Source organism: Crocodylus porosus, unplaced genomic scaffold (assembly GCF_001723895.1).
Source record: "Crocodylus porosus isolate Cpor-Errol unplaced genomic scaffold, CroPor_comp1, whole genome shotgun sequence".
Lineage (NCBI taxonomy): Eukaryota > Metazoa > Chordata > Crocodylia > Crocodylidae > Crocodylus > Crocodylus porosus.
The window spans coordinates 106,254,417-106,278,998 of NW_017728906.1; the positions used below are offsets into that span (position 1 = coordinate 106,254,417).

General features: G+C 41.9%; 1 protein-coding gene across 1 annotated transcript in view; it reads left to right on the forward strand.

Moving 5' to 3' along the window:
• SLC15A1 (solute carrier family 15 member 1) overlaps positions 1-24,582 on the forward strand; it is a gene marked incomplete at its 5' end in the record, with an annotated part of 44,884 nt that overhangs the window by 3,581 nt on the left and 16,721 nt on the right. The window contains 12 exons of the mRNA XM_019528494.1: positions 1,493-1,612; positions 3,938-4,037; positions 7,427-7,517; positions 9,221-9,304; positions 10,686-10,768; positions 12,353-12,439; positions 14,293-14,382; positions 17,384-17,428; positions 17,535-17,567; positions 17,709-17,797; positions 20,371-20,452; positions 22,060-22,185. Coding sequence (XP_019384039.1) covers positions 1,493-1,612; positions 3,938-4,037; positions 7,427-7,517; positions 9,221-9,304; positions 10,686-10,768; positions 12,353-12,439; positions 14,293-14,382; positions 17,384-17,428; positions 17,535-17,567; positions 17,709-17,797; positions 20,371-20,452; positions 22,060-22,185 — 1,030 coding nt within the window. The remainder of the gene's footprint in view (positions 1-1,492; positions 1,613-3,937; positions 4,038-7,426; positions 7,518-9,220; positions 9,305-10,685; positions 10,769-12,352; positions 12,440-14,292; positions 14,383-17,383; positions 17,429-17,534; positions 17,568-17,708; positions 17,798-20,370; positions 20,453-22,059; positions 22,186-24,582) is intronic.

Sequence of the window (24,582 nt, forward strand, 5' to 3'; positions counted from 1 at the left end):
CCCCCCCCCCCAAGATTTTATAGGAAAAACAATGGAACAGGGAACTTCATGAGGAAGGAAGATGGGCAACTTGATAATCTTTATTATGACTGAAGCCGGGTTAGTCAGTGCACTAATAACTGTAACTTTATAGGTGAGGCTGGATCCTATAGCCACCCATCCACTGTATGTATACAGAATATCTGTGTGGGAGTACCTTCAGGGACACTCCATACTTTGAACAGGAAGTTCTTGTTTGTGGAAGAAGGCAGATACCATTTTTGTAGTGTGCAAGATGTCCAAATAAACTGTAGCAAGCTGATTATGTAAGCTGTCTCTATTATGTAAAAAGCCCTCACCATTTCTAATATTTGTGCCGCCCAAACTGATGACAACAACAAGGCTCTTCTACAGTTGGATCATACAGATGGCCCTCATCTAAATGTCTTGCTGCCCATTGTTAAAGTTAACAACTAAAATGACTCGGTGACAGAGTAGTTTTTAGCCCTGGATATTTCAAAGATGTCTGTTTGGGGAAAAGTAGGATCAATTCTAGTGCTGTTTGAGTTGGCTCTTTGTACTATGTTCTTTTACAACATGAACATCTTCTGCTTCCTGATGCATACGGCAGCCTCTCACTACACATCAGATTTTAGTCCTTTATTTCTGAAATGGAATGTGTGGGGTGTTTCCCATTCACTGAAGCATTTAAGCAGTTGCTTTTAATGTTAGTCACCTGTTCAAGTCCCAGAAAAGTTAAAAATGTAAGCAAGTCTTTGATTAACAAGCATGAAAACTTCAGTTATGAGCTGCTTGGTGATAGCAACGCATGCACGCAACTGAGAAAATCAGGTTTGCTGTTTGCAGCCTGCGCCATCTGGGAGCCAGGCTTGAATTTTCCTCTTTTTGTAGATGTGGAACATACTTTAAGGTGAGGGAACAAGCTAATGTGCTAGTCATTATTTATGAAAATAGCTTGTTCTGGTTTCCATACTTGGAATGGATGATTTCCTTCCCCATCCCACCTTCTGTTTTGGTTTGGAAATAATACCAAGAAAATACAAACAGTAGTGTATTTGGAATATAAATTGCATGTTGATGATTAATGTAACATCCAATTTAATTTTCACAACATGGTAAATATAACAAAAGAGCTTTTTAATCTTAGTTTTGTTATTTAAAAGGCAAGCACTTAGATGCAATGCTCCTACAGTGTTTTGTTAATATACACAATATTTTTTCTGGTATTTTCATTGTTTGATTTAATCAGGTAACTAAAATTCCATGATTAAAAATTACTTTCCTTAAATAATAAAAAAAAATCCGAAATGTACCTGACCTGGAGTATTGTATATTATTCACTAAATATTTTGGCAAATTTGCAGTATCATAGTTAATTCATGTTTGTTCTAACCAGTAATCTTTCTGTGCTCAACCCTTTTGTAAACTAGAAAGAAATCTGAATCAGTTGTGCAGATAAAGACGGATCTATTCTCTCCTCTTCTCACAACAGGACCATTGTCTCCCTGTCCATTGTTTATACTATTGGACAGGTAGTTATGGCTATAGGCTCCATAAATGATTTGACAGATCATAACCGGGATGGAACTCCTGATGTCCTCTCAGTGCACATGTAAGTAGCATTACACACTAGTGCATGATGGAGCAATTTAGGTCTTTAATGACCTGTCCTTGTTGTCTTGTCTTGTAATCAGCTTCTTACTGACATATTTTTAATTAGGAAGTCATTATGTACATGTTATAGAAATCTTGCAAAAACATGGCCAAGACTGCTGAGCTTAACTGAAATGGGGGGCAGGGAAAAAAGTGACCTAATTGTGTTTACTAAAGCTGTTTTTTTTTTTTTTTCCCCTGAGTTCCCATAGTTTTAGAGCAAGAAAAAGAATCTGTAACTTGTTGCCTTTTAATAGGGTTGGATAGTTGTAGCTGTAAATGGTTCAGACCTAGGCAAGACCAAAGAGTTTTCATTAGTAATATATTTTATTGGGCTACCTTTTGACTGTACAAAATAAATAAATAAATAAAAAAAGGGGGGGTAGCAGAAGGTGGGACAGAGTGGAACCTTTCTAGACTAATTCAGAGGCATACTTTTTCATTACTTATGAAGGCTTTTGCCTCTCCGAATTAGTTTTATAAGGTGCCAGTCTGCCCTGCCTTCTGCCTGACTACTGAGACTAATACACCTAACACCTTCTCTGGTTGGAGAGATGTTGGACAAGCTTTTGGGCACCAAGTTTCTTTACTCGGGGCAGGGACAGAAAGAGTTTCTCTCACACATTTAAACTTGGAGTATACCTAAATGACTACTCGACTTTAGAATGAACTCTCCTAGAAAAAAGATAGGAACACTTGTGGGAGAATACTTTACTTTTCAAAGAGAAATTGCTTCATTTCTGACTGCACAGCCCTTCTATATAAAGCCTTAGAATATGGGACCTGGGAACAAAAGAAATAATAACTTTTTATTGGACACTAAATCTAGAAAATTGTATCACAACTCCTCTAACTGGTATTTCCTCTAATCTGGTAATTATGCCCCTTTTCCCTTCTGAATAGTTGTTCTTTTTATGTAACTAGATTGTCTATTCAACTGGACTCTCTCTTGCTTTGGAGCCACTGCTGATAACTTTCTCTGCTCCTAGTTGACTGCTATCCCCTATTCCTTTAAATCTGTGTTTTCTTTTGCACATGGCGTTGTAGTATCTGATGTTTAACTTAGACTGTAGCTGCTGCTTTTCCAGACTTGAGGAAGGCGGGGCAGGGTGTTTCATACAAATAGTATGATGAAACATTACAGCTAATGAAGTAGGCTGTAGCCTACAAAAGCTTATACCTCTCTAGCATTGGTCTCTAAGGTGCTGCCCAGCCCAGCCTTCTGCCTGACTTCAGACTAATATAGCTCATGTACTTGCATACTCCTTGCTGCTTTTTAAATTGTTTCTTCCTTTTATCCACTTTCAGGCTCTTACAGGATGTGTGCAAAACTGAAGTCCTACTGGTCTCACTTGTGGCAGCTACCTGTCAATAGCAGTTGTCTTTAATTAAAAATAGATATATGAAAATCTGAGTTCTGTCAGGGGACACTTGGCCAAACAACTCCCTGGATTGAGTTTAAAACTAAAAAGTGTGTAGTTTTACTCACCCTACTGACTTCCTCACTGCACAGGGCCTCCTCTGCAAGAAAGTATCTCTGCTGATGCCATACTGCACATGCTTCTGATTTTAAAGGTAGAATTTTAATAACTCAGAGGGCATTATTCTAGCAACAATACCACATTCAAATTTACTTCATGAAAAATATATTTTTAGTTTCCAGATAAACTATATAATTACTTGTAAATAACAAGTGTGTGTTAAGAAGTTCAAGAAAGATCATCTTAAGGCTAAAATATGGTTCACTACTTCTGTGTACCATAAGTTACCTGTTAATCGGGTAAATGAAGTGCTAGATCCTACGCTGCACCTCCCTGAGATGCAGCACAGAAGGCATAAACCAGTATGAGCTGGAGAAAAAATAGTCTTATACTAACTTTCCACTCTCTGGATTCCAAGATACTTCAGAGTCTTCAGTAGTTTCTAGTACAGTACAGATCAGTACCAGGGCTACTGTGATCTGCTCTGAAGTAGAGATCTCCTGTAATATGAGCTTTCACAATCACTTCCCTTAGCATTTCCTTGTATCTCTTGAAGCATGCCAGTGCCTGCAGTTGGGGCAATGTAGGGCTGCTTAATTCAGCCCCATGCTGCTACTGTTTTTGAGGGTAATTGTTCTTTTACTCCATACCAGAGCCTGGTTCTGTGACACTGCTGAATAGTAGGACATCCATTAGTTAAACATGCTTTTCTTTAACTCTGTAGCAAGATTGGACATTCCTCCTCAACCAATATTCCGTTACATGATCTTAAGAAAATGGAATGATATTTCCCTTTATTGCAGTGCTCTCTCTGTGGTCGGCCTGATCCTGATTGCTTTTGGTACTGGTGGAATCAAACCTTGTGTAGCAGCATTTGGTGGAGATCAGTTTGAAGATGATCAGGTAACAATATGTATCAAGCTAAGTGCAACGTGTGTATATCATAATTAAAAAGATTTAAATTTTCATTAAATAATGAAATAAACAATCATATATTTATCTATGTTTTAAACAATAAATATATGCCTGAAAATAATTTGCATATTTAGATGTGACCCTTCCTGTAGGAACTAGATGCATCTGAATAAGAGCTATATTCTTCTCTTGATGTTGTATGTTAGAAGAGCTCAAAAAGGAGGTGTAACTACCTGGGTTGGGGGTGGCGGGAGGTGTTGCTGAGTACTTGAGGTGAGGGGGGTGCCAAGAGCTGGGGGATGAGCAGGCCAGGAGTCTTATCTGTTCCACAGACTACCTCTAGAACAGAGGTACCCCAAATTTCTATGCCATAGCTTGGCAAAGGCCAGGGGATGGGTGGGCTAAACCCTGTGCTGCTGAAGGCCCTGCAGAAGGAGCTGTGGCCTCTTTGCCTGGCTCTAGGCGGGAGCTGTGGTTTGCTGGTCCATAGCCACTTCAGGCTGCAGCGGGTCAGCTGCTGGACCAGAGGACTGAGATCCCCTGCTCTAGAGTCTTACCTGCTGCCATGCCATGGTCTATTCTCCCTCAGGTATTACTACAACAGCAGCTGCAGGAGGCAGCTGAAAGGAGCTGAGGAGGGTCATCTCAGTCCAGCCCCACAGGAAGCTGCACAAACAAGCATGCTCTGGGCCCTGGAGTGCAAGTTTAGTATGGGAGTTCACACGGGAGGGGCATGAGGCTCAAGGCAGCATGAGGAGAAGGTTCAGTGGCACAGCAGTATCCTGGACTACTACCTGTGCGATGGTGGTAATGCACTGCATCCTAAAGGCTTCCCCTCCCCTCCTTCCCCCCTGGCACCACTGAGGCCTCTACCCAGATGGAGCCAAGATGTCCATAGGGTGGCACAAGGTGAGGCACTGCTAGATCTGGCTCTGGCCAAAGGGGATCTGGTGAGTGACTTGAGGATTGAAGGGAAGCTCAGCAGCAGTGATCACTAATTGACCACCTTCCTTATCCATTGCAAAGCTGGAAAAGCAGTTGGCGATGTGGAAATCCTCAACTTTAGCAAAACTGACTTTCACAGGCTCAGGAGGTTGGTTGTTGAGGCCCTGAAAGATCATAATCTGATAGGGGAGGGAGTCCAAGATGAGTGGTTGTTCCTTAAGAATGCAATCCTAAAAGCACAAAGAAAGTCTGTTCTGGCTCTCAGGAAAGGTAGCAAAAGGGCTGGGGAAACCCCCTTGGCTAAATAGGGAGCTCAATCTTAAAAGAAAAGCATATAAAGGTTAGAAGATGGGGAAATACCTCTAAGGAGGATTATGTATCACTGACCTGCACCGGTAGGGAGCAGACCAGAAAAGCCAAGGCCGATACGGAACACAAGCTGACTATGGGAATTGAGGACAATAAAGTCTTTCTTCAGATAGATAGATAGGGGGAACATTGGACCCCTGCTGAATCAAATGGGGCAGCTGACAACCCAGGAAAAAGCTAATATCTGTAACTATTACTTTGCATTAGTTTTCCAATAAGGGGATCACCCCAACTGACAGGACGCAGGACTACAAGGGTACAGGTGACCATATGCATATTTGGTGAAGACCTTGTGAGAGAACGTGAGGCTGGACATTCATAAGTTGGTAGGCCCTGATGGAATTCACCCAAAAGTGCTAAAGGAGTTGGCCAACATGATAGCTTGACCACTGGTATGGATATTTGAGAACTCATGGTGCTCGGGAGAAGTTCCTAAGACTGGAAGAGAGCCAATGTGGTGCCTATCGTCAAGAAGGAAGGAAGAAAGGTCCAGGGAACTACAGGCTAATCGCTTTGACCTCAATCCCTGGGAAAGATCTTGGAAAAAATTATCAAAGAAACCATCAAGAACAGGCTGCAATAAGGTGCCATTCTGAGAGATGGCCAACATGGCTTAATTACGGATAGATCATATCTGACCAAGCTCATCTCCTATGACCAGGTGACACATCACCTGAATGGGAGGGAAGAGGTTCATGTCAGTTACTTGGATTTCAAAAAGTGCTTTTGACTTTGCCATAAGGACATCATGGGAGGCCAAACCAGGGAACTGTGGCCTCGACAACTTCACGGTCCGATGACTGGGGAACTAGCTCAATGGTAGGACCCAGAGTGATAGCTAATGGAACCAAGCCAGCACTGTGTACAGTGACCAATAGCATCCCTCAGGGTTCAGTACTTGGGCCAGTACACTTTTAATATATTCATTAATGGTCTGGATGTCAGAAATGGACTGGCTAAATTTGTGGATGACACCAAACTATGGGGAAGCGTGGTTACACTGGAGGATAGGCTGGAGATTCAGGCTGACCAGGATAGGCTGACAAGGTGGGCACATATAAACCTGATGACTTTCAACATGGGGAAAATGCAAGGTGCTCTACCTTGCTGGGGGGGAGGGGTGGCATGATGTGGGTTCTCCTGCCTATAGGCTCAGCAGTGCTAGCACTATGTCCAAAAGAGACTTGGGGGTCCTGATTGACCACAAAATGAATATGAGCCACCAACGTGCAGCTGGTAAAGCAAATAAAACCCTAGATTGCATCTATTGCTGCATCTCAAACAAGACCCAAGATGTCATTCTCCCACTTTTTGGCCTTGGTGAGGCCACAGCTAGAGTACCACATCCAATTCTTGGCTTCATAATTTTAAAAAAAGGATGTGGAGAAACATGCGCATGATCAGAGGTCAAGAGAGTAGGCCTTTATGAAGAGAGGCTGAGGCACAGGACTCTTCAGCTTGGAAAAGCATAGGCTCAGGGGGAACTTGTGGCAGCCTATAAGTATAGTAGGGGTACATTGGGATCTGGAAGAACACCTGTTCACCAGGCCTCCCCTAGGGCAAATAAGGTCTAATGGTCACAAACTTCTGGAAGACTGTTTGTTTTTTAAACTGGGCATAAGGAAGAACTTCTTTATCATCCGAGTCTCCAGATTTTGGAATAGACTTCCCCCCCTCCTCCCAAAGCGGTACAAACAGCTACTCTGGATATGTTCAAGTTGTGTTTGGATGATTATATTGCTGGGGTCATCTGATCCTAGCTGACTGCCTGCCCTTTGGGCAGGGGGCTGGACCAGATGATCTTGCAAGGTCCCTTCCATTCCTAATGTCTACGAAATCTATAAGCAGCAGCCCAGGATCCAGCTGTTTACTGCCGTGGTGTGGACTTGCCAGGGGCTAATATTCTCATGCCCCTCTAAGCTGGCTTGTGGGCCTAGTGCCTACTTGCACACCTCGCACTATGCTACTGGTTCAAAAATTTAGCTGACTTGGATCTTATAATTAGGCCAGTAGAGTCTGGTTGGTATTACCATGTTCTAAACAGCTCCTTGTTTTCATTGCAGGAAAAGCAAAGAAGTATGTTCTTCTCTATATTTTATTTGTCCATTAATGCTGGAAGTCTCATATCCACTATAGTCACCCCAATTCTCAGAGGTAAATCTGCACCATTGTTGCCTACAAAATTGTCTGTTTGTCTGTCAATGGTTCTTTGATTTTAGAAGCCATGTTGGTAGCTTGAAGTTTTGTTTCTAGCATGGACTTGTTCAAAGTTTTGCATTATTGACACAACTGATGGTAGTTGGCCTCTTGGCAGTCTGAGAAGTTAAAGTTTGAATAGCTGTGGAGACTCTTTCCCCTCTTGATGGGGAAGAAATTTAGGTTGGAGTTTAGAAGGAACTTTTGGACTTTGTCAGACACTTGGCTGGTTTAGTTAGGGAGGATTGTGTCTTGAGTAGGTAGCTGGATCCCTTCCAGCCATACATTATATGTACTTGGGGTCATAGGAAATGAACTATACTATGCCGTAGTATGGGATGCCCTGCCTTTTGGGATGGCTGATTCTCAGATAGGCCAAATATTAAAATCAGAAGTGGCCTGGGGGGTAAGAGGCACATGGTCGCATCCCCTTCAGCTGTGAGGTATACTGTATAGTGAACTCTGAGCTCACCAACGTGTCAGTATGGGCTCTTACCAGAGCCATTGCTTTTGTGCAGCTTTTAGAGCTTAGGGGTGAGTGCTGCTGCCACTTGCCTCCCCCTCTCCCTGTCAAATTCAGCAGCAGAGGAAAAGGGGGGACAAGTGGTGGTGGCAGCACCCCCCCCTCCCCAAACTCTGGAGCTATACAAACAGGGTCAAAGTCCACACACTCACTATGGTGAGCTTGGAGAGCTGCCTACACATGTGCTGGTTTACATTCTAATTGGAACACGTCAGAGTAGTCCTGGCTTTTTGTTGTCTGGTTTGTTTGGGTGGTTTGTTTTGTTTTGTGTTGTTTTTTGTTTTGTTTTGTTTTTGTGTGTTTTGGTTTTTTCTTTAACTTAACTTTCTAGCATGGCCTGACTTGTCATGTGTATAAGCTCCCATTGGTTTAAAAATGGCTGCAGGTGTGCTTTATCTAAAATCCACTGTGGTCTGTCTCTGTCTGTCTAAATGTAACTTTGACTGATCAAGAGCAAGGGGGACAAGTTCAGTACAGCATAAAGTGAATGTAAATCCGACTAAGTAAATTAGTGAAATAACCATAGGGGAAGTTCATTACTAAATGATCGACAGAGGTTTTTCTGTTACCTACCCCCAAAAACTTGCAGTTCTAAAGAACAGATCTTCTGAGGCCTTTTTTAAAGACCTGAATTGGCACTAAGAATGATGCAAATAATGCAGATTAATTTTAAAAGGGGGTCATGCAATTCAATTTCTCCTTTGTTCTCTTTTTGCTACATCCCCTTCCTGTTCTATCAGCATTACAGTGCAGTATACTGCATCTCCTTCACCTACAGTTGGCAATGCCAGATTGGTGCAATTCCCACTGCCTCGTCACTTTATGAAGCATCCATTTTTAATAACCACCTACATCTTTTAGATGCTTGCATGTCTGCATCCTACCAGTCCAAACTTATTTTAGGGAGCCTATGAGCATGGTCCTCTCTTCAGGATTCATTTGGTTGAATTTTGCCTGTTTAATGAAAGCTTCTCTCTCTCAAAACAAAAAAAATCCTATCGAGTGCTGAAGTCTTTAGCATGTCAACTGAAATATTTACCAGTAACACCTACAGAAATGTTGTCTGTAACAACCTTTTCAAAACTTCTTACAAAAGCAAGCAATGCTCTTGCTTAACATCTGTGTGTGTTTGGTTCAGGTGAAGAATGTGGAATTCATACCAAGCAACGGTGTTACCCACTAGCCTTTGGAGTTCCTGCAGCACTCATGGCTGTTGCACTGGGTAAGCTTACCATGAAAATTATTTCATCTATATTTTGTTGGGGAAAGAGAACTAGGAATATCTACTTAAGTGGCATTCAAGGTCAAAGCTGTCTATTTTGAGTCCATGATTCCTGGGGTAGAATTTGGATATCTGAAGAATAACAACAGATATGCAAATATATACATATACCCTGGGATTACCCATTGTCAACTATGTTTTCTGTCAGCAATAATCAGGGGGGTCCCATATATTATTTTGGTAAAAGTTAAAATAGAAAAGAAATTATAGACTCGACTGTAGGTCTGGAAGGCAGGCCCCCTGGACTGTATATTACTAGGTCATCCCTAATAGGTATTTTCATGACCCATCCTTAAACTTCTGATGGCATGAAGTCAATGTAATTTGTGGGTACCCTGTTCCAGTGCTTCGTGAACCTGAGCAGTAGGAAGTTTTCCATATCTAACCCAGGGGCACTGAACTTCTGGCCTGTGGACCAAATACATTCCACAGCCTTGGAATCTGGCCTGTGGGGCCCTCCATGGATTGGGAAACGTGGTGGCCAAAATCCCTACTGCCAAAATTCCAAGCCCCACAGGATGGGTTGGAGCTGGGCCACAACCCACACCTCACATGGCCAGACTGGAGCCAGGCTACACCCCCTTTCCTCTGGGTGCCCAGGTTACAGCTGGGCTGTGCTCCCTCTTCCCCACAGGGCCAAGCCACTCCCCCTTCCATAGAGAAGTGGGAGGTCTTGCAAAGCTTCACTCTTGTATCCAGGATGAGAATGCGCATAGAATAGAACTATATTTAGGAAGCAATGCATTTGTCCTACTGAAATATTCTATTGTATGTCATTTAGGTTACATATTCATTGACTTTTTTTCATATGCAAAACCACTACACCTTAACTGCATATTGCTGAAAGAGCATTTCATCCTTCAGTACCAAGACCCAAAAATTTATTAGACCCATTTAGCTCTTTGGAGTTCCATAAAAACTAGAAGAATTGCAGTGTCTACTGTACTTACCTCCTAAAGTGAAATGTTTAATTAAAAAGTTGTATCAGTTAAACACTGCTGGCCTGAACATATACATTCTCTGTTCTTTTGGGTCTTTTTACTTGGGAAAACTTCATTCTTACTGAAGATGATCACTATTTGCCTGAGGAAAAATCTTATAAATGAATGATAACTTTTTACCAAAAACCTCAGTCAAAATTATGGAAAATATTAGTTTTAATAAAACTGTTGGAAGGCATTGAAAAAGCATATTAACTGCTGTATAGAATGGTGTTCTTTATAGAAGTTTACTTTCTTATCCCTTTATAATTTGCTTGGTATGCCAAAGTGTTTTCCACTAATTTCCATCAACCCTGACTTGATACTTTTGTTCATTTCAGTTGTATTCATAACTGGAAGCAGTATGTACAAGAAAGTTCTACCTCAAGGCAATATAATGGTCCGAGTTTCCAAATGCATTGCTGTAAGTAATGCCAGGTCACTTGGAAAAGCAGAGCTGAGATTATCAAATGGAGTTGGTCTTTATGAAGTACAGAAAGTTAAAATAATTGTTAAATCCTTAAAGCATATGATTTGTAAACGAGTTGTTATTTCTTCCAGAAGTAAAACTTCACATGAACAACATGGTTGGAAGAATTAGTGTCAAAATAGTGTAACTTCTTTTTTTCCTACTGGATAAATTTCCAAAGTGTGTTTCCATTTTTGTGTGTATACTTTATGTAGGGTTGGGACAAGTGTGTAACCTAAGAGCAAGTTTATTGACATGCCCATATTGGGCTTTTGACTGTCAGTTGGAACTAAGATTAACTTTACCTATAAAATGGGGAGGGCAGAACCATTCCTGAGGGATTTCTCTTTTTTTGTGCATCTCTGATCTGTATTGGTCTTTCTTCATTTCAGCCTAGTGACTTGTAAAATGAAGGCAAGGATTTTAAATAACCCTGCATTGACTTAAAAGCCAAGCTGGACTAAAATTAAGAATCCAGCTACTAGGTTTTTTGTTGTGTGCACTTGTTGGTTGTTGGGTTTTATTTTTCTTTTAGCAAAGAAGTTGTTATTAATTTAACTGTATTGCAGAAGTTTGTAGAAGACCTAGGCAAGATTTAGGGTTCCATGTTTAAGGACTGTTATGGGGATCTCTGTGGGTGCAAGGTACAGCTAGTGCACATCCTCTTGCACTGTCAGAGACCAGTTCTACAATGGCAAAGTCTTATCCCAAACTTTGCTAATGTCTCTCAGCTCATGGGACTAGAATGCCGAAGTGCTCATTTTGTTTCCCATATGGCTCTACAAAGGTAATACAAATTGGTCCTTCTTTCATTCTGTAAATATCATCCAAAGCATGACAGATAAATTGTTCGTAACTTGCATGATTTGGCTTTCTATAGATATACTTCCACCATAAACTTGCATGTTCCTGTTTTGGAGAGAGGATGGGTCAAAGTGTGTATGTTTTTGTTTTTTTTGTTTTTTGTTTTTTTTTTTTTATAACCTGGGTGTTTTGCATTTTTTTTTTCCAGTTTTGATTTTTTAAATTGTAGATAAGCCTGTTCACTGAAATACTTTCCAATTCCAGTTCTTGATACAGTAATTACCATTGACAGCAACCTTTTTATTATCTGTTATTAAAGATGGAGACACTGCAGAGCCCCCTTGCTATTCAGCTGTATCTGTCAATTGCTTGTTTTCAACAGGCTGATAATCACCATCTCTTCTCCTCTGTCCTTACTTGTGCTGTTGACAATAATTTAGAATGTTGTTGGTCATCCCTGCTCCAATCTGACCATACAGGACTTAAGGGATATTTTGTGTGGGAGGTCCAGTATCTTCCATAAGAAATATTAGCAAAGCTACTTTAAATTCTTCACTGAACAAAAATATTAAGAAAATGCAACAAAAAAATGAAATCCTGAAAAATGAAACTTGTTTTTAAAGATTCCCTTGGGACAATAAGTCTTTGATTTTTACACCTATAAATATTTGTCATGTCATTTTTGAATGGCAGCTGGCACATTTTAATCAGAATGTACAAATGGTCTCTTCACAGTTTGCTGTTAAAAACAGGTTTCAACATCGGAGCAAGCAAGTCCCCAAAAGAGAACACTGGTTGGACTGGGCTAGTGAAAAGTATGACGTGAGTAATTTTTGTGTGCACGTGAATTCATGGAGAGACTTATTTCTTTGCTTTTCCTACATTGTTCCATTTGCTTTGGTCACTGGGTACATAATCTCTGAACTGCATACCAGTGCAGCTAATCTATGTGCTTGTCTCCAGCAATCTTGAGGTAGGTCTCTGACTAAATTTAACTGCTCAGGTGAGATGTCATGATGGTAGCATGCTTTAATGTAGTGTCTGTCCCTCTCAGAGGAATCCCAGCTTTTGTGCATGATCACGTGCTGCACTGAGGAAATAACAATGGGCTGAACAAAAACTGTTTCTCTTGCAAAAAATGCCTAAGATTTAACTGGTACCTATCTTAGCAAGTAATCGGCATCATCAGTGTAAATACGATGGTCATAATATCGGTGTCCCAGCTTCAAAACAAATGTCAGATGAAGTCCCACGTATGTATGTATATGTATTATGTGCACATGCTATAGTGTGTAGCTATAAACTGATGCCACATTTTGCTCCAGGATAAGGCATTTTTTGCAGGACAAGGTGCAGTCATTTGGGTGCCCATGTCTGTGGTCCTGGGATAAGTCCTAAAAAGGGATGAGAAATACTAACGGTTTATCCCAAGGCAACACAAAGTGCATTTGAATGGTTATCTCAGGACCGTATTGCATCAATAGCAGAAAAACAGCTGTGCATTCAGTTGCTCACTCAACCCTGTTTTAGATGGGGTAGTGTGTGTGTCTCTGCCAATTCCAGGATATTTTCTTTTCTGGGAAAAATACAGACACAACTTGTCCAGGGACAAATGCAATGTCTGTTCTTAGCCTCTGTGTATTATAATAAGTTTTATATACAATGGATAAACATATATAAAACCTATGTTTACACAGGCGGCCTGTGTAAATGAGCCACATGACTAATGAGGATTGAAGTAAATGTTGTAATTGTCACAATCTACTCCTCTCTGTGGCATAGTGTTCTGGAATCTAAGTTTACATTAAAAATGAGTCTGATTTCAGTTCGTGTAAACTGCAACAAGCCCATTAAAGCCAGTGGTCTTGTGACAGCTTATACCAGTGATCTGCCTTAGCATTTCTAGCTCTCATGCTTAAAGATGAGCTTGAAAATTTGAACTAAAATGTTACCAATGTAGTAATTGGGGCCATCACTATATCTCTTCACTACCTACACATAGTTAGTACTCCATGTTGATTTTCAAGATCCTTTTAATGACTTCCAAAGGTCTATACCATTCAGGACCAACCTACGTTTCCTTTTGTCTGGCTTGTCTTCAATGACACAAACAGTTCGCCCCTATATCCTGTCTTGCTCCTTCCTGAACACTTTCTTTCATGCAGCTCCCCATATATGTAATACACTTACCAAATCTACCTCGTCATTCAAACCCCTTAAAATTGAACTTCTGCTATGTCACATATGGGAGATGAGAAAATAATACTAACAACAAAAGTAGTCCTTTTGGAATCCTCAAAATACATATGGGCCTTACTGAGTAATCAGGGATTTTGTTACTGTATTTCCATGTTCATCCTTCCTTCCATCTCTTGTCCATGCATACCAGTGCCTCTCTTAGTTACTGTCCTCAGTTGTCATGTTAATTTAGTCCCCAAGAGAATTTTAGATCCTAGAAGTGCAAAGATTTATGCATGTGTTGCACTTTAAGCACTGTGCATATCCCCATTTGCCATGAGCATATGCCCAACCAGTGAAGTTCAGTATGTGTACTTGTGTGATCAGAGCCTATGTTTTAAGATGTTGGTATGAATGTAACATGCATGTAATAAGATAAATGTGTATGGAACTTGTGGGCTAATTTTTTTTATTTTTTTTATTTTTCTTCATTATAGAACCGACTTATTACTCAGACTAAGATGGTCTTGAGGGTGCTTTTCCTGTACATTCCTCTCCCCATGTTCTGGGCACTCTTTGATCAGCAGGTAATGTAGAACAAATATTTAATGTTTTTGTAACTTATACCTGCAATTACTTTCAGCTGTGAAATCAATGGCTGTAGCAGGCCCATAGCTGAGGGCAGAATTTTGGACCCTGGTTGAGCAGTGTGATTTATTGACAATCCGAACTAATACTTATTGTGAGTTGAGAGAGCTATGTGGGGCCAGGAGGATGAGACCAAGCTGCAGAGCATGTGGCTTAATGAAATGGTTGCTGCTCTGGAACAGCAGGGGCCTCTGGATGTTTGTTCTCAATGGGACAGAAACATCCCTGCTGCTGTCCATCCATTTTATCCAATGAATATCAAATCCAAGATCCAAGGATACAATGGGAAAAGGAAGACTGGAGAGAGCACTGCGTAAGGCAGGCTCAAGCCCCTTCCTGGTTGAGGCCTACGATATGGGCTTCCTGCTTCTGGTACGAGTTCTCTAATCACTAGATTGGGCTGAAATATGGGAGGGTCTTCCTCCTCACCTCTTTTTGCCAAATCAGACTTTTAGGACTTGTGTGTCTGTGGAGCAACATCCCTGCCCAGCCAGAGTGCAGCCTACCCTGCAACCTGCCAAGTAGCCATGTGGATCAACAAGTATCTATTTGCTTGTGCAATACTATCTCATTGTGCTTAAAGTGTGGTTACGCAGCTGTTTAACTGCCCGAGCTGGGTGCCTGAGGGTGGGTACTGCCTGGGGGGGACTGCTGCTGCGAGGAGCCTTGGCTGCCTTCTCGCCCTCTCCTCCCCTCTGGAGAGGCAGGTAAGTCAGTGGGGTGTGAGTGTAACACAGGGGTTTAATCAGCCCAAAATTGAAGCGATGTTTTTTTAAAACCCACCACTTAAATTTAGCCCCCCTGTTTCATCTATACACACTTAAAGACTCTAAAACCATATTGCCAGTTTGATGTGGATTCCCCCAGACACTCTAGAAAACAGCCAGGGAGCTGCCGTTTGGGGACCTAGATGCCAGATGTTGGGGCCTGGCACGTTACTCCAGAAATTCCAGGCACTTTTGCAGCCCACAAAGCCAGATGAAGCTCCTACAGCAAGGGGTGGGGGTAGAACAGCTGTTTTAGTTATCGGCCAGGACTGGGGAGATAAAAAAGGTCTCTTAAAACTGGGTTGGCTCCTACTGCTTATGCACAGTCAAATAAGAGGTACAGCATAGACTTGTACTCTAAATGCTTTGGTATCTCGCTATTCTTAAACATGATCATCCAAATAAGAAATCATTGAACTATTCAGTTGATATATCTGCACCAATATTTCAAGCCTATGTGTTTATGAATTGGTTTCCTAATCCCTTGTTTTCAGTGGGATAAGTTGATGCTTAGCCCTCTTAAGAACAGACTTTTCGTATTTGTGCCTACATACAGATTTAGAAATCTTGCTGTAAATTCCCAGGTTTGAAAGCTTTTGGTCAAACTCAGTGTATATATTGAACTTTGTTTTCATATAATATAGCTTTCCTGGGTCCAACTGTAATTTGGCAGCAATGAGCATTAAACATTAATAGATGACCCCTTCTATGAATTCATTTCAGGACTAAATACCTATTATGGAATTGAGTATCTCTTGACAATGATGCATATTCCATTATGATTTGCATATCCCAAAGATATAATAAAGAATTAATATCCTGTTTAATTACTCTCTGCAAACTTTTAAATGGCATATTCCCTTGTTTTAAGGGGTGTGCAGGGGCAGATCCAGAGGGGCTACAGTGATGTGGATGCAGCCTGCTCTCAGTCAGTGCCACTGAAGTAGAAGTTGGGGATTAATTCTTTTTTATTTAAGTTCCAAAAGGAAGTAAGAATTCTGCCTGTTCCCTTCCCATCTGTGGCATGTCCCATCCCCTCCCATTTCCCAACTTCCCCTACCTGCTGCTGCTGGTCCCGCTATCCCTATGGCTTGGGGAGGAGGGAGACAGGAAATACTCCTATTTGGAGTGAGTTGGACTCAGCCAAGGATAGAAGCAGCACTAGGTGGGTTCCATTTTTTTGCTCAGTCCCTGACGGTGTTTCCTGCCTGCCTGGGAGCAAGCGTGGAAGAAGGGAACCTAATGACCACTTCTTGTGTTCCCAGCTGATCTCATTCCCCACAGCTTGGCTGAAATGAGGCTGGCGCAGCTGTGGAGCCTCCCCACCATCCCTAAGGTGGCTGTGGCTGCAAATGGGGATGGTGACAGTGGCCGACATGAGGGGGGTGGGGCGTGAAGAGGAAGGAAAGGGGATTGACTGGAAGTCTTCAAGTCCCCTGCTGCTTCTGCTGCAGGGTATGCCCACCTATAGGTTTGTGGGGGGGGGAAAGCTGTGAGCAGGAGTTGCAGCAACCTCTGCAGTGCTGGTGGCTGCTCGTGCCACCTTCCCCTCTTTTATAAAATCCTAGATCTGTCCATGGGGATGTGTATGTGTGAGTATAACAATTTATACTCTGATTCCAATGTAGCATTTCAACTCTTGCTATATATTTTGTGGAGTGTGCGTTTAGTTGTTGGGTTTTTTTTAAATTCATTGAGTGGATGGTGAAGTGAATCATAAGAAACCTTTCCTTTAAATCGGATGTCATAGAGGGCCTGCAGGACAAATACAGCCTGTGGGTCTTAAACAGACCAGCATGCTGTATGCACTGTGCTGGACTGGCCCTGTGTGCTGCATGTGGCAGGTGCAGTCAATTTGGTGTGCACTGAGACGTGTGGGAATGGGATTTGGGATATGGTGGTTCTGGTATGTGGGGCTGTTCTGCAGGCCAGCCCCACAGTGCTCATCCAGCTTGCAGGGCCTGATGAGTTTGACACCCCTGCTTCAAATCATTCAGGAGCAGACCTTTTTCTGATATTGATGCAGAAGAAGAAAATCCTAAAACAGAATAGCTCTCCTTCTCTTCCCTTGCCATGGATTCCTCCCTCCCCATCTTTCCTTGCTATAAAAGTGTAAGGAAAATTTTAGTGGATTGCTTTACTGTAGTATTTAATTACTACTTTGTATTTTAAGGGATCGAGATGGACATTGCAAGCCACTACAATGGATGGCGACTTTGTAAGTTACTTGAACATAAATGTAGTATTTTTTTTAAAAAAAAATTTATTTGTTTCATTTGAGTTCTGATATTAAGCCATATCTACCCTCTTTTTTTTTTTTTCAGGGAGCTATTCAGATTCAGCCAGACCAAATGCAGGTACATTCATCTCTTATGTTTGAGGGGGTGGGTTTTGGAGTTTTTTTTAAGGTCCCCTAAGATTGTTTTATATCACTTTTTATTTAAAAAGACATTGGTAAGGTCTTAACTTTTTTTTCTCTCTCATAATTTTTATATTAGACTGTGAACCCAATCCTGATCATTGTTATGGTCCCAGTTGTAGATACCGTGGTTTATCCTTTAATTAAAAAATGCGGGATCAGTTTCACGTAAGTTGATGCATATTTTGGCTGACCAGCTTAGGTTTGTAAATGACTTGCCTTTTAAATTGTTATGCTTGTAATAATGCAACTGAGAAGACTTCCACCAAAATAGAAAATCAAGGTCCATGCCTATGAATAACAGATGAACGTAAAAGGCATTTTGATTTCTGTAGATGCCCTTGGCTGGAATCCATATATAACACCCCCCTGGTGAGAAAGATAGAGGGTGCTTGTACATGTGGTGTGGGGTTAGTCCTTGGGGGTTTTATTCTGTTCCCCCTAAAAATTTGAAATGGTGGGTTTCAATTAAAAACCCACTATTTCAATTGTTTTGTCACATTACCGCAAGGGGCCCTGCTCCTTCTCCTTGTTCGGAGTTTTTTTGTCCAAGCCAGACCCTGCCCACAGCTGGGGGGTGGGGAGGGGGGTTGAGCTGCCAGCAGGCCAAGTGGCCCCCAAGCTGCAGGGGGCCCTGACTCCTTCCCTCTGGTGGTGGTGGCACCCCTTGGGGCTGCCTAGTTGGCCTGCTGTCGGGGTGGGTGCTTGCTCCAGCTTGGAAGCAGCACTTGGCCCTATCCAACTCTTCCCTGAGCTCATCCAGGAAGCAGTGCCCAGCAGGCTGGCTCAGGGAAGAGTTGGATTGGGTTGGGTGTTGCATCTGAGCTGGGGGGGCACCCCTGCTGCAGAAAGAAGAACCAGGGCTCCCTGCAGTTCAGGGGCTGCTTAGCCTGCTGGCAGCTTGTGGGGGAGAGGCAGGCAGGCTCTGCCAGAAGGAGGGAGAGTGGTGGGGGTAGGGGAAGGATCGGACTCTTTGCTGCTTCTGCCTTCAGAATGCACTTGCTGAAGGTAGAAGTGGAAAGGGGCTCAATCCTTTTTTTTTCTTCCTGTGAAGCCTGCCCACCCCTCCTGCAGCCAGGTGGGGACCTGACAAATGCAATGCATCATTGCAAACTAATATAAAACACCCAAAACTAGTGCGCATGTAATGCGACTCCATTAAGCCACACACATTTTCATCATGTGAACATTGTGATGACTGTCATATGTACAAGTGCTCAGACTTCAGTGAAGTGAAGGTGAAATCCTGGCCCCTGTGGAGGTAATAGTAAAAATTCACTTGATTTAAAGGGGGGCAGTATGTTGTTGTTAGTTTCATCCTTAATTTCTGTTTTGCAGCATGAAAATTAAACATACATGGCTGTTCTGTGAAGGTATCTTTGCCTTTTAACTGAATAGAGCCAATGGTGGGTCACTAGAGGTTGTAGGTAAAAACTAATTATGTATTCACATTGCTGCACTGCTGACAGAGGGAGCTCTGTTTTGGAACGCAATTTAGAAAATATGAAGGCGGTGCACTATTTGTAACCAAAAGGGAGGAAGAACCACAAGCTTTTTCTACAAAAGAAGGATACCTTTTTCAGTTGCACTGACTCAGTTAAGCTGGTGTTGTAGGGTTTTCAACTGACCTAAATTGGTTTGGCTCAACTCAAATGCAGCCATTTTCCTAGTCTAGATGATACTAAAAAAACAAACCTTTTTTTAGGAGTCGGTTGAGGTTCAGCCTCAGTGGCATGAAAAATGTCTATTCAGCCAGTGCTTTCTCACACAATAAAGTGGGGTCTTAGCAAGGAGCTTGACATTTTGTAACTGAACTTTTAAGGCTTTTTTTTTTTTTTTTATGGGATTTATAATTAAACTCTCTATTCTTGGCATCTGCAAGGTATTCCTCAGTTTATTCCTTAGTGACCTTATTTCCTTTTCTGAATTTGAGTCTACCAGCTCTGTGTATAACACTGCAAACAAAAATACACAGGAGCTGTCTGGGAGTTTGCTTCTAAATAGAATCAAACAAATTGTGAGTAAGAAGAATGAATCAATTTTTAAATTTAATGAAACTGTATTGTTCCATTTTTATGAAAATTTGTCCCACTTCTAGAAAAATGTGTGGGTATAGGAGAATTTAACTTGGAAACCTTGCTAGCTTATCTCTTTCCCCCACTAAGTTTTGGATTAAATTGAAAAGGTAGAGTCTTTTTTGAATGTTCCTTCCTGGGAATACAAATGTTTAGCATCACATGGCATAAATTTTACTTTTAATGCCAGAGTATTGAATTCAATCACTTCTTAAATGACGGTAAGCCAAAAAATCCTCATGTCATTTTTATAAAGCAATTTTTTTCTCCAATTAAGTAATGTTCAGGTTTTACCATTGTTTACCACTGCAATGTATGCACAAAAAGAAATCCTCCTTACAGAGCATAACTGTAAAGTTTAAACTTTTCAAAACAACTGTGCAAACTTGGCCATTATCTGAACAAATTATATTAACATTAGAAATGAGCCACACACCTTTGTAACCTGTCACCTTAAGATCCAACTGACCTTATACAAGAAGTTTAGATGTCCCCATAGGGTAGCTACAACTAACATCTATGCATGAGGTTTAATGAGATGTGTAACTGTTAGTTCTCCAAAAGATAACACTATACTGTCTTCTGTAATGAAAAGGAAAAATTACAGTTGAAGCTTTGGGATAGTACTGCCACTAAGGTTTTTTGTTTCTTTTGTTGCTGTTTTAGGCCCCTGAGGAGAATGACGGTTGGTATGTTCCTAGCAGCTATGGCGTTTGTTGCTGCTGCGTTGGTACAAGTGCAAATAGATGTAAGTTATCATCTAGTCCATCTAAGCAATGATCTTTTAGTACAGATTTGGGTGAGTGAAGATGATTCCCACTGTGTCGATGAATGAATAACTCCATTTCTAAACCTGTTAACTAAACGTGAATATGAAAAATGGAGGCATGGGGAAGCATAAGTGAGAAGTATGATAGTGTGGCTGGGTACCCTGGGCAGCTGCTGCACACACATGGCCAACAGCAACTTCTAGCTGGTGCTGCACTACAGGCACAATTGCGTGGCTGCAGGGGTAGCTGTTGGTTTTCCCCCTGTCCACCCCCCCCCCCCCAGCTGGCTTTCAGCACAGCTGGCCCTGTTGGCCTGTCCTAGTTACACCACTGATTTTTTTTGGGGGGGAGGGAGGGTGATAGAATACAGAGTGATCTAGATCGGATGATTTTTATCTTCATAGAAGTCTCTTATGCATTTTTACCTGTTTTGTTTTTTTTTGAGGTATTTGTTTGATGGTCAAAGTTGAAAAACAGGCTTAATTGTTTGGTTTATAGGGGAATTCTTTTGTATTTTTTCTCATGCTTTGAGTGGAGGTCAAGCCTGATATCCAGAACAATTAGTGTCACAAAGTAAGAATGGAAATACCAGCTATATATTTATTTAAATTTACTTGTCAATGATAAAGTTTGAAAAGCACGGTCTTCAGGTAGTGTAAATGGGTGCAGTTCTAACATGTCTTAAGCCCTTTTAGGGCATAAGTGGCACATAAACCAGTCTTGCCTCTGTGTACTAGAGCGGTGTCTCTCTCTCTCTGGTTCCCCCTCCCCCCCAAAAAAAATTTTTACATCCTAGTGGTAGATATAGATTACCTGCCAAAAAAAAAGAAGAGGCAAGAGAGCACTTTTTACTTTTTTGATGGTGGGATATGAAAGGAGAGCATGGAAAAGAAATTGCAGCTTTAAAATATATAGGCAAGGTAACACTTGCGGGGAAGAGATGAAAATATACATAGTGGTGCTAATTTTTTTAAGCCTGCAAGGAACAAAGGGAACTTTTTTTTTGTTCCCCTACTAATACAAAGGCATTTATTTGTTTGATTGGGTAGAAAGTGAGAACTCCAAATAGTCGTCTTTTTTTCTTTCCCCTTCTATCTTTGAATGTGGAGTGAGACTTGCTTCTGTTGGAGAGTCCCGCTTGTAGCTGTGCCTTTTTTGGAGAGTCCCGCTTGTAGCTGTGCCTTTTTTGGAGAGTCCCGCTTGTAGCTGTGCCTTTTTTGGAGAGTCCCGCTTGTAGCTGTGCCTTTTATTACTTCTCACTAGAATAAATGAGGCACAGAACCTATTGGCCTATATCCTTGTGATGATGGTCAGAACAGGGAAGGAATCTGGATAGGAGTTATATGCTTGTGGAGTGCTCTTCATTAAAAAGTGTCCTTTCTTGTTAAGATGGTAAAGAATTACACAGCAGCAGTAGCTAAAACTATTTGCAATGTTGTAACATCGTACATGTTAATTGTGAAGGACTGTCATGCAATTGTCAATTTTCTTCAGAATAATTAGTCACTGTAATTATTATAGTATGTTTCATATGACTTGCTAGTTCATTTATTTCACTCTTTCCTTTCTCTCCTTCCCCCCCCAGAAAACTCTTCCAGTCTTCCCTGTAGCAGGACAAACCCAAATCAAAGTAATAAATTTAGATACTGCTGAGGCGGAAGTAAACTTTGGCCCTGGACTTCATAATGTGCATTTACCATCTCAAGGAGAAGTAAGTAAAAAAAAAAAACAAAAAAAACAAAAAAAAACCACACACAAAAAAACCCCAAAAAAACAAATTTAGGGACCCCTCCCCCTGCCCTCCCCCAACACCAACCCAGGCAGTTCTGTACCTTGGTGGTGGTTTGAGCATTCTCCCAAGGCAGGGGTTGTCAACTGGGGGTATGCAGAGTGGTCCTAGCGGGTACACATGGGTGGGTGGGGATGGTATTGCCACCTCCAAGGAGCAGGGCCAGGGCAGGGTAAGGGTAGTGGCGCTCTGTGGGGTAGGATAGCTTTCACACAGTGGCTGCTGTTGCCACACACACTAGCCCAGTGAGCTGTCCTACCCTCCACCAGCCCTGCTCCTGGGAGGCAGTGGCACTCTGTCCCCACCCACTTGTGTGCCACCCCTCTCTTTCCTGCCACCCCCCAACTTGGTGTCTGGCTGCTGGGGGTACTTGGACTAAAAAAGGTTGAAAACTCCTGCCCTAAGGAGCAGGGCAATTCAGGTCAGTCTTCTGGTTGAGGAGGGCACAGAACTCAGGTGTCCCTTTTTTCCTAGGCAAGTACTGTCCACTGGATTTGCACAAAGGTGGACACGGCCGCTATCGTCACTGGCACTCAGTGCTGTCAAAGTGGATCAAACATTTGGCATGCTCTGTGAATGTGGATTTCTTTTCCAACTTGGATCATAACTGAGCTTATGGTGGAAGTTAGGTGTATGATTTAAATCACCTCTGAGCATATGCAAGCAGCCCAAATATAGCTACTTAAGAAACTTTCAGTCCAAGGTGGAGGCATCTTAAGTGGTTTTTGTAGTTACTTGATTAGGGCTGGTAAGCATGAGGAACATCAGAAGATTTTTAGTGGCAGATTCAAATCTCACAGGCATTTAAAATGGGGCTCAAGCAGACTATAGAAGCCTATATACCCACAAGTGAGAGAAACCTCCATGTTCTGCTGCTGAAACTTTACAGATAAGCATGTAACATAACATGGTATCTTAGTACCCTATACACAAGTACATTTCCCCACATCCCTGTCAGCAAACAGGCTGGAGTCTCCATGGCTAGTATTCCAGTCCATGGGTTGATAGTTGGCTGGTCTCCATGGCTGCTGGTAAAACAAATCTGTAGCTTACATCCAAAAATTATATGGCTGTTGGGGTCAACGTATAATTGCTCTCCAGTTCTTGCATTTTATAAAGCACTATATTGTCCCCTTAAATCCCACTAAGTCAGGTGAGAAAGTACAGACTATCATTTTACTACTTTCTGCTGAAGGCAGAGTTCTAGTTTGAAGCAGTGAGCAAATTGCTGCCAGCAAGTTCCACAAACTGAGACTGTCCCTCTATATCCATAAAATACACCATGGTAGACCAAACATTTGTCCTATTGTGCTTCCCAGGAAGGTAAATCTGGAATAGTACTTGCCTGTGTCCAAAGAGGTACAGATACTGGGACCCAACCTTCAGAGCAAACACATCCACATCAAGGAACTGAATGTATAAGGCTGTCTTTTTATATGTGCAAGTTAGACAGCCTTGCAGAGTTCAATGTTTCACTTCTGCAGAGCTGACACTTGCCAAATATTGCTTCTGGAGGGACTAGATGACTCCAGAATTTTTCAGTGGAATGTAGAGCCTTTAACCTGTAGAGGGTCAGTTCAACTCCAGTGCACGACATGTATTTAATGAATGAAAGTTGTTGCCATATGATGGGTGGTCTGCATGAAATGGACAAATGACTGTATTAATTATTAATGTGTATTCTAGGAGCTCTTTGTTCCACCCAAGGTCAGAGCCCATTGTCCTGTCTGTAAACATAGTAAGAGGCAGGCTGGCCTGGTGATCTTAAAATCTAAATGGAGAAAAATGGGTGGTTGGGGGAAATCTCCTTACAGGTGGCACAAATGAATGCCCTGTTGACATTCCTGGTGGTATACTGGCTGCACTGTCTTTGAAACTTTTCCAGAAGAACTGACACGTTAGTGCTGCCATGTGGGGAATGCAGCATGGCCTCTGCCAGTGCTGTACCTGTACTCTTGCTGAAGAGAGAACTTGGCTCTGAGACTATCAGTTTAATACCTTTCAGGGAAAAACGAGCGTCCTTACTGAAAAGTGCTGCTACTTCATGTGTGAATGACATTTATAATCCTGGGAGTCTGCATGAAGGAAAAAATTAAACAAAAACCATGATAGACCAATAGTTACAGTCTTTAGATGCATAAAACTTGGTAAGAGCCTTAACCCAGACTTACAAGGCATATATGAAATGTTGGAGATCAAGCGTGACATAACTAATACATCTTGGAAGTCTTGCATCTAAGGCAGTGGTGGGCAAAATGTGGCTCAGGGGCTGGATGTGGCCTGCAAGGTCTTTCTATCTGGACCATGGGGCCCCTTAAA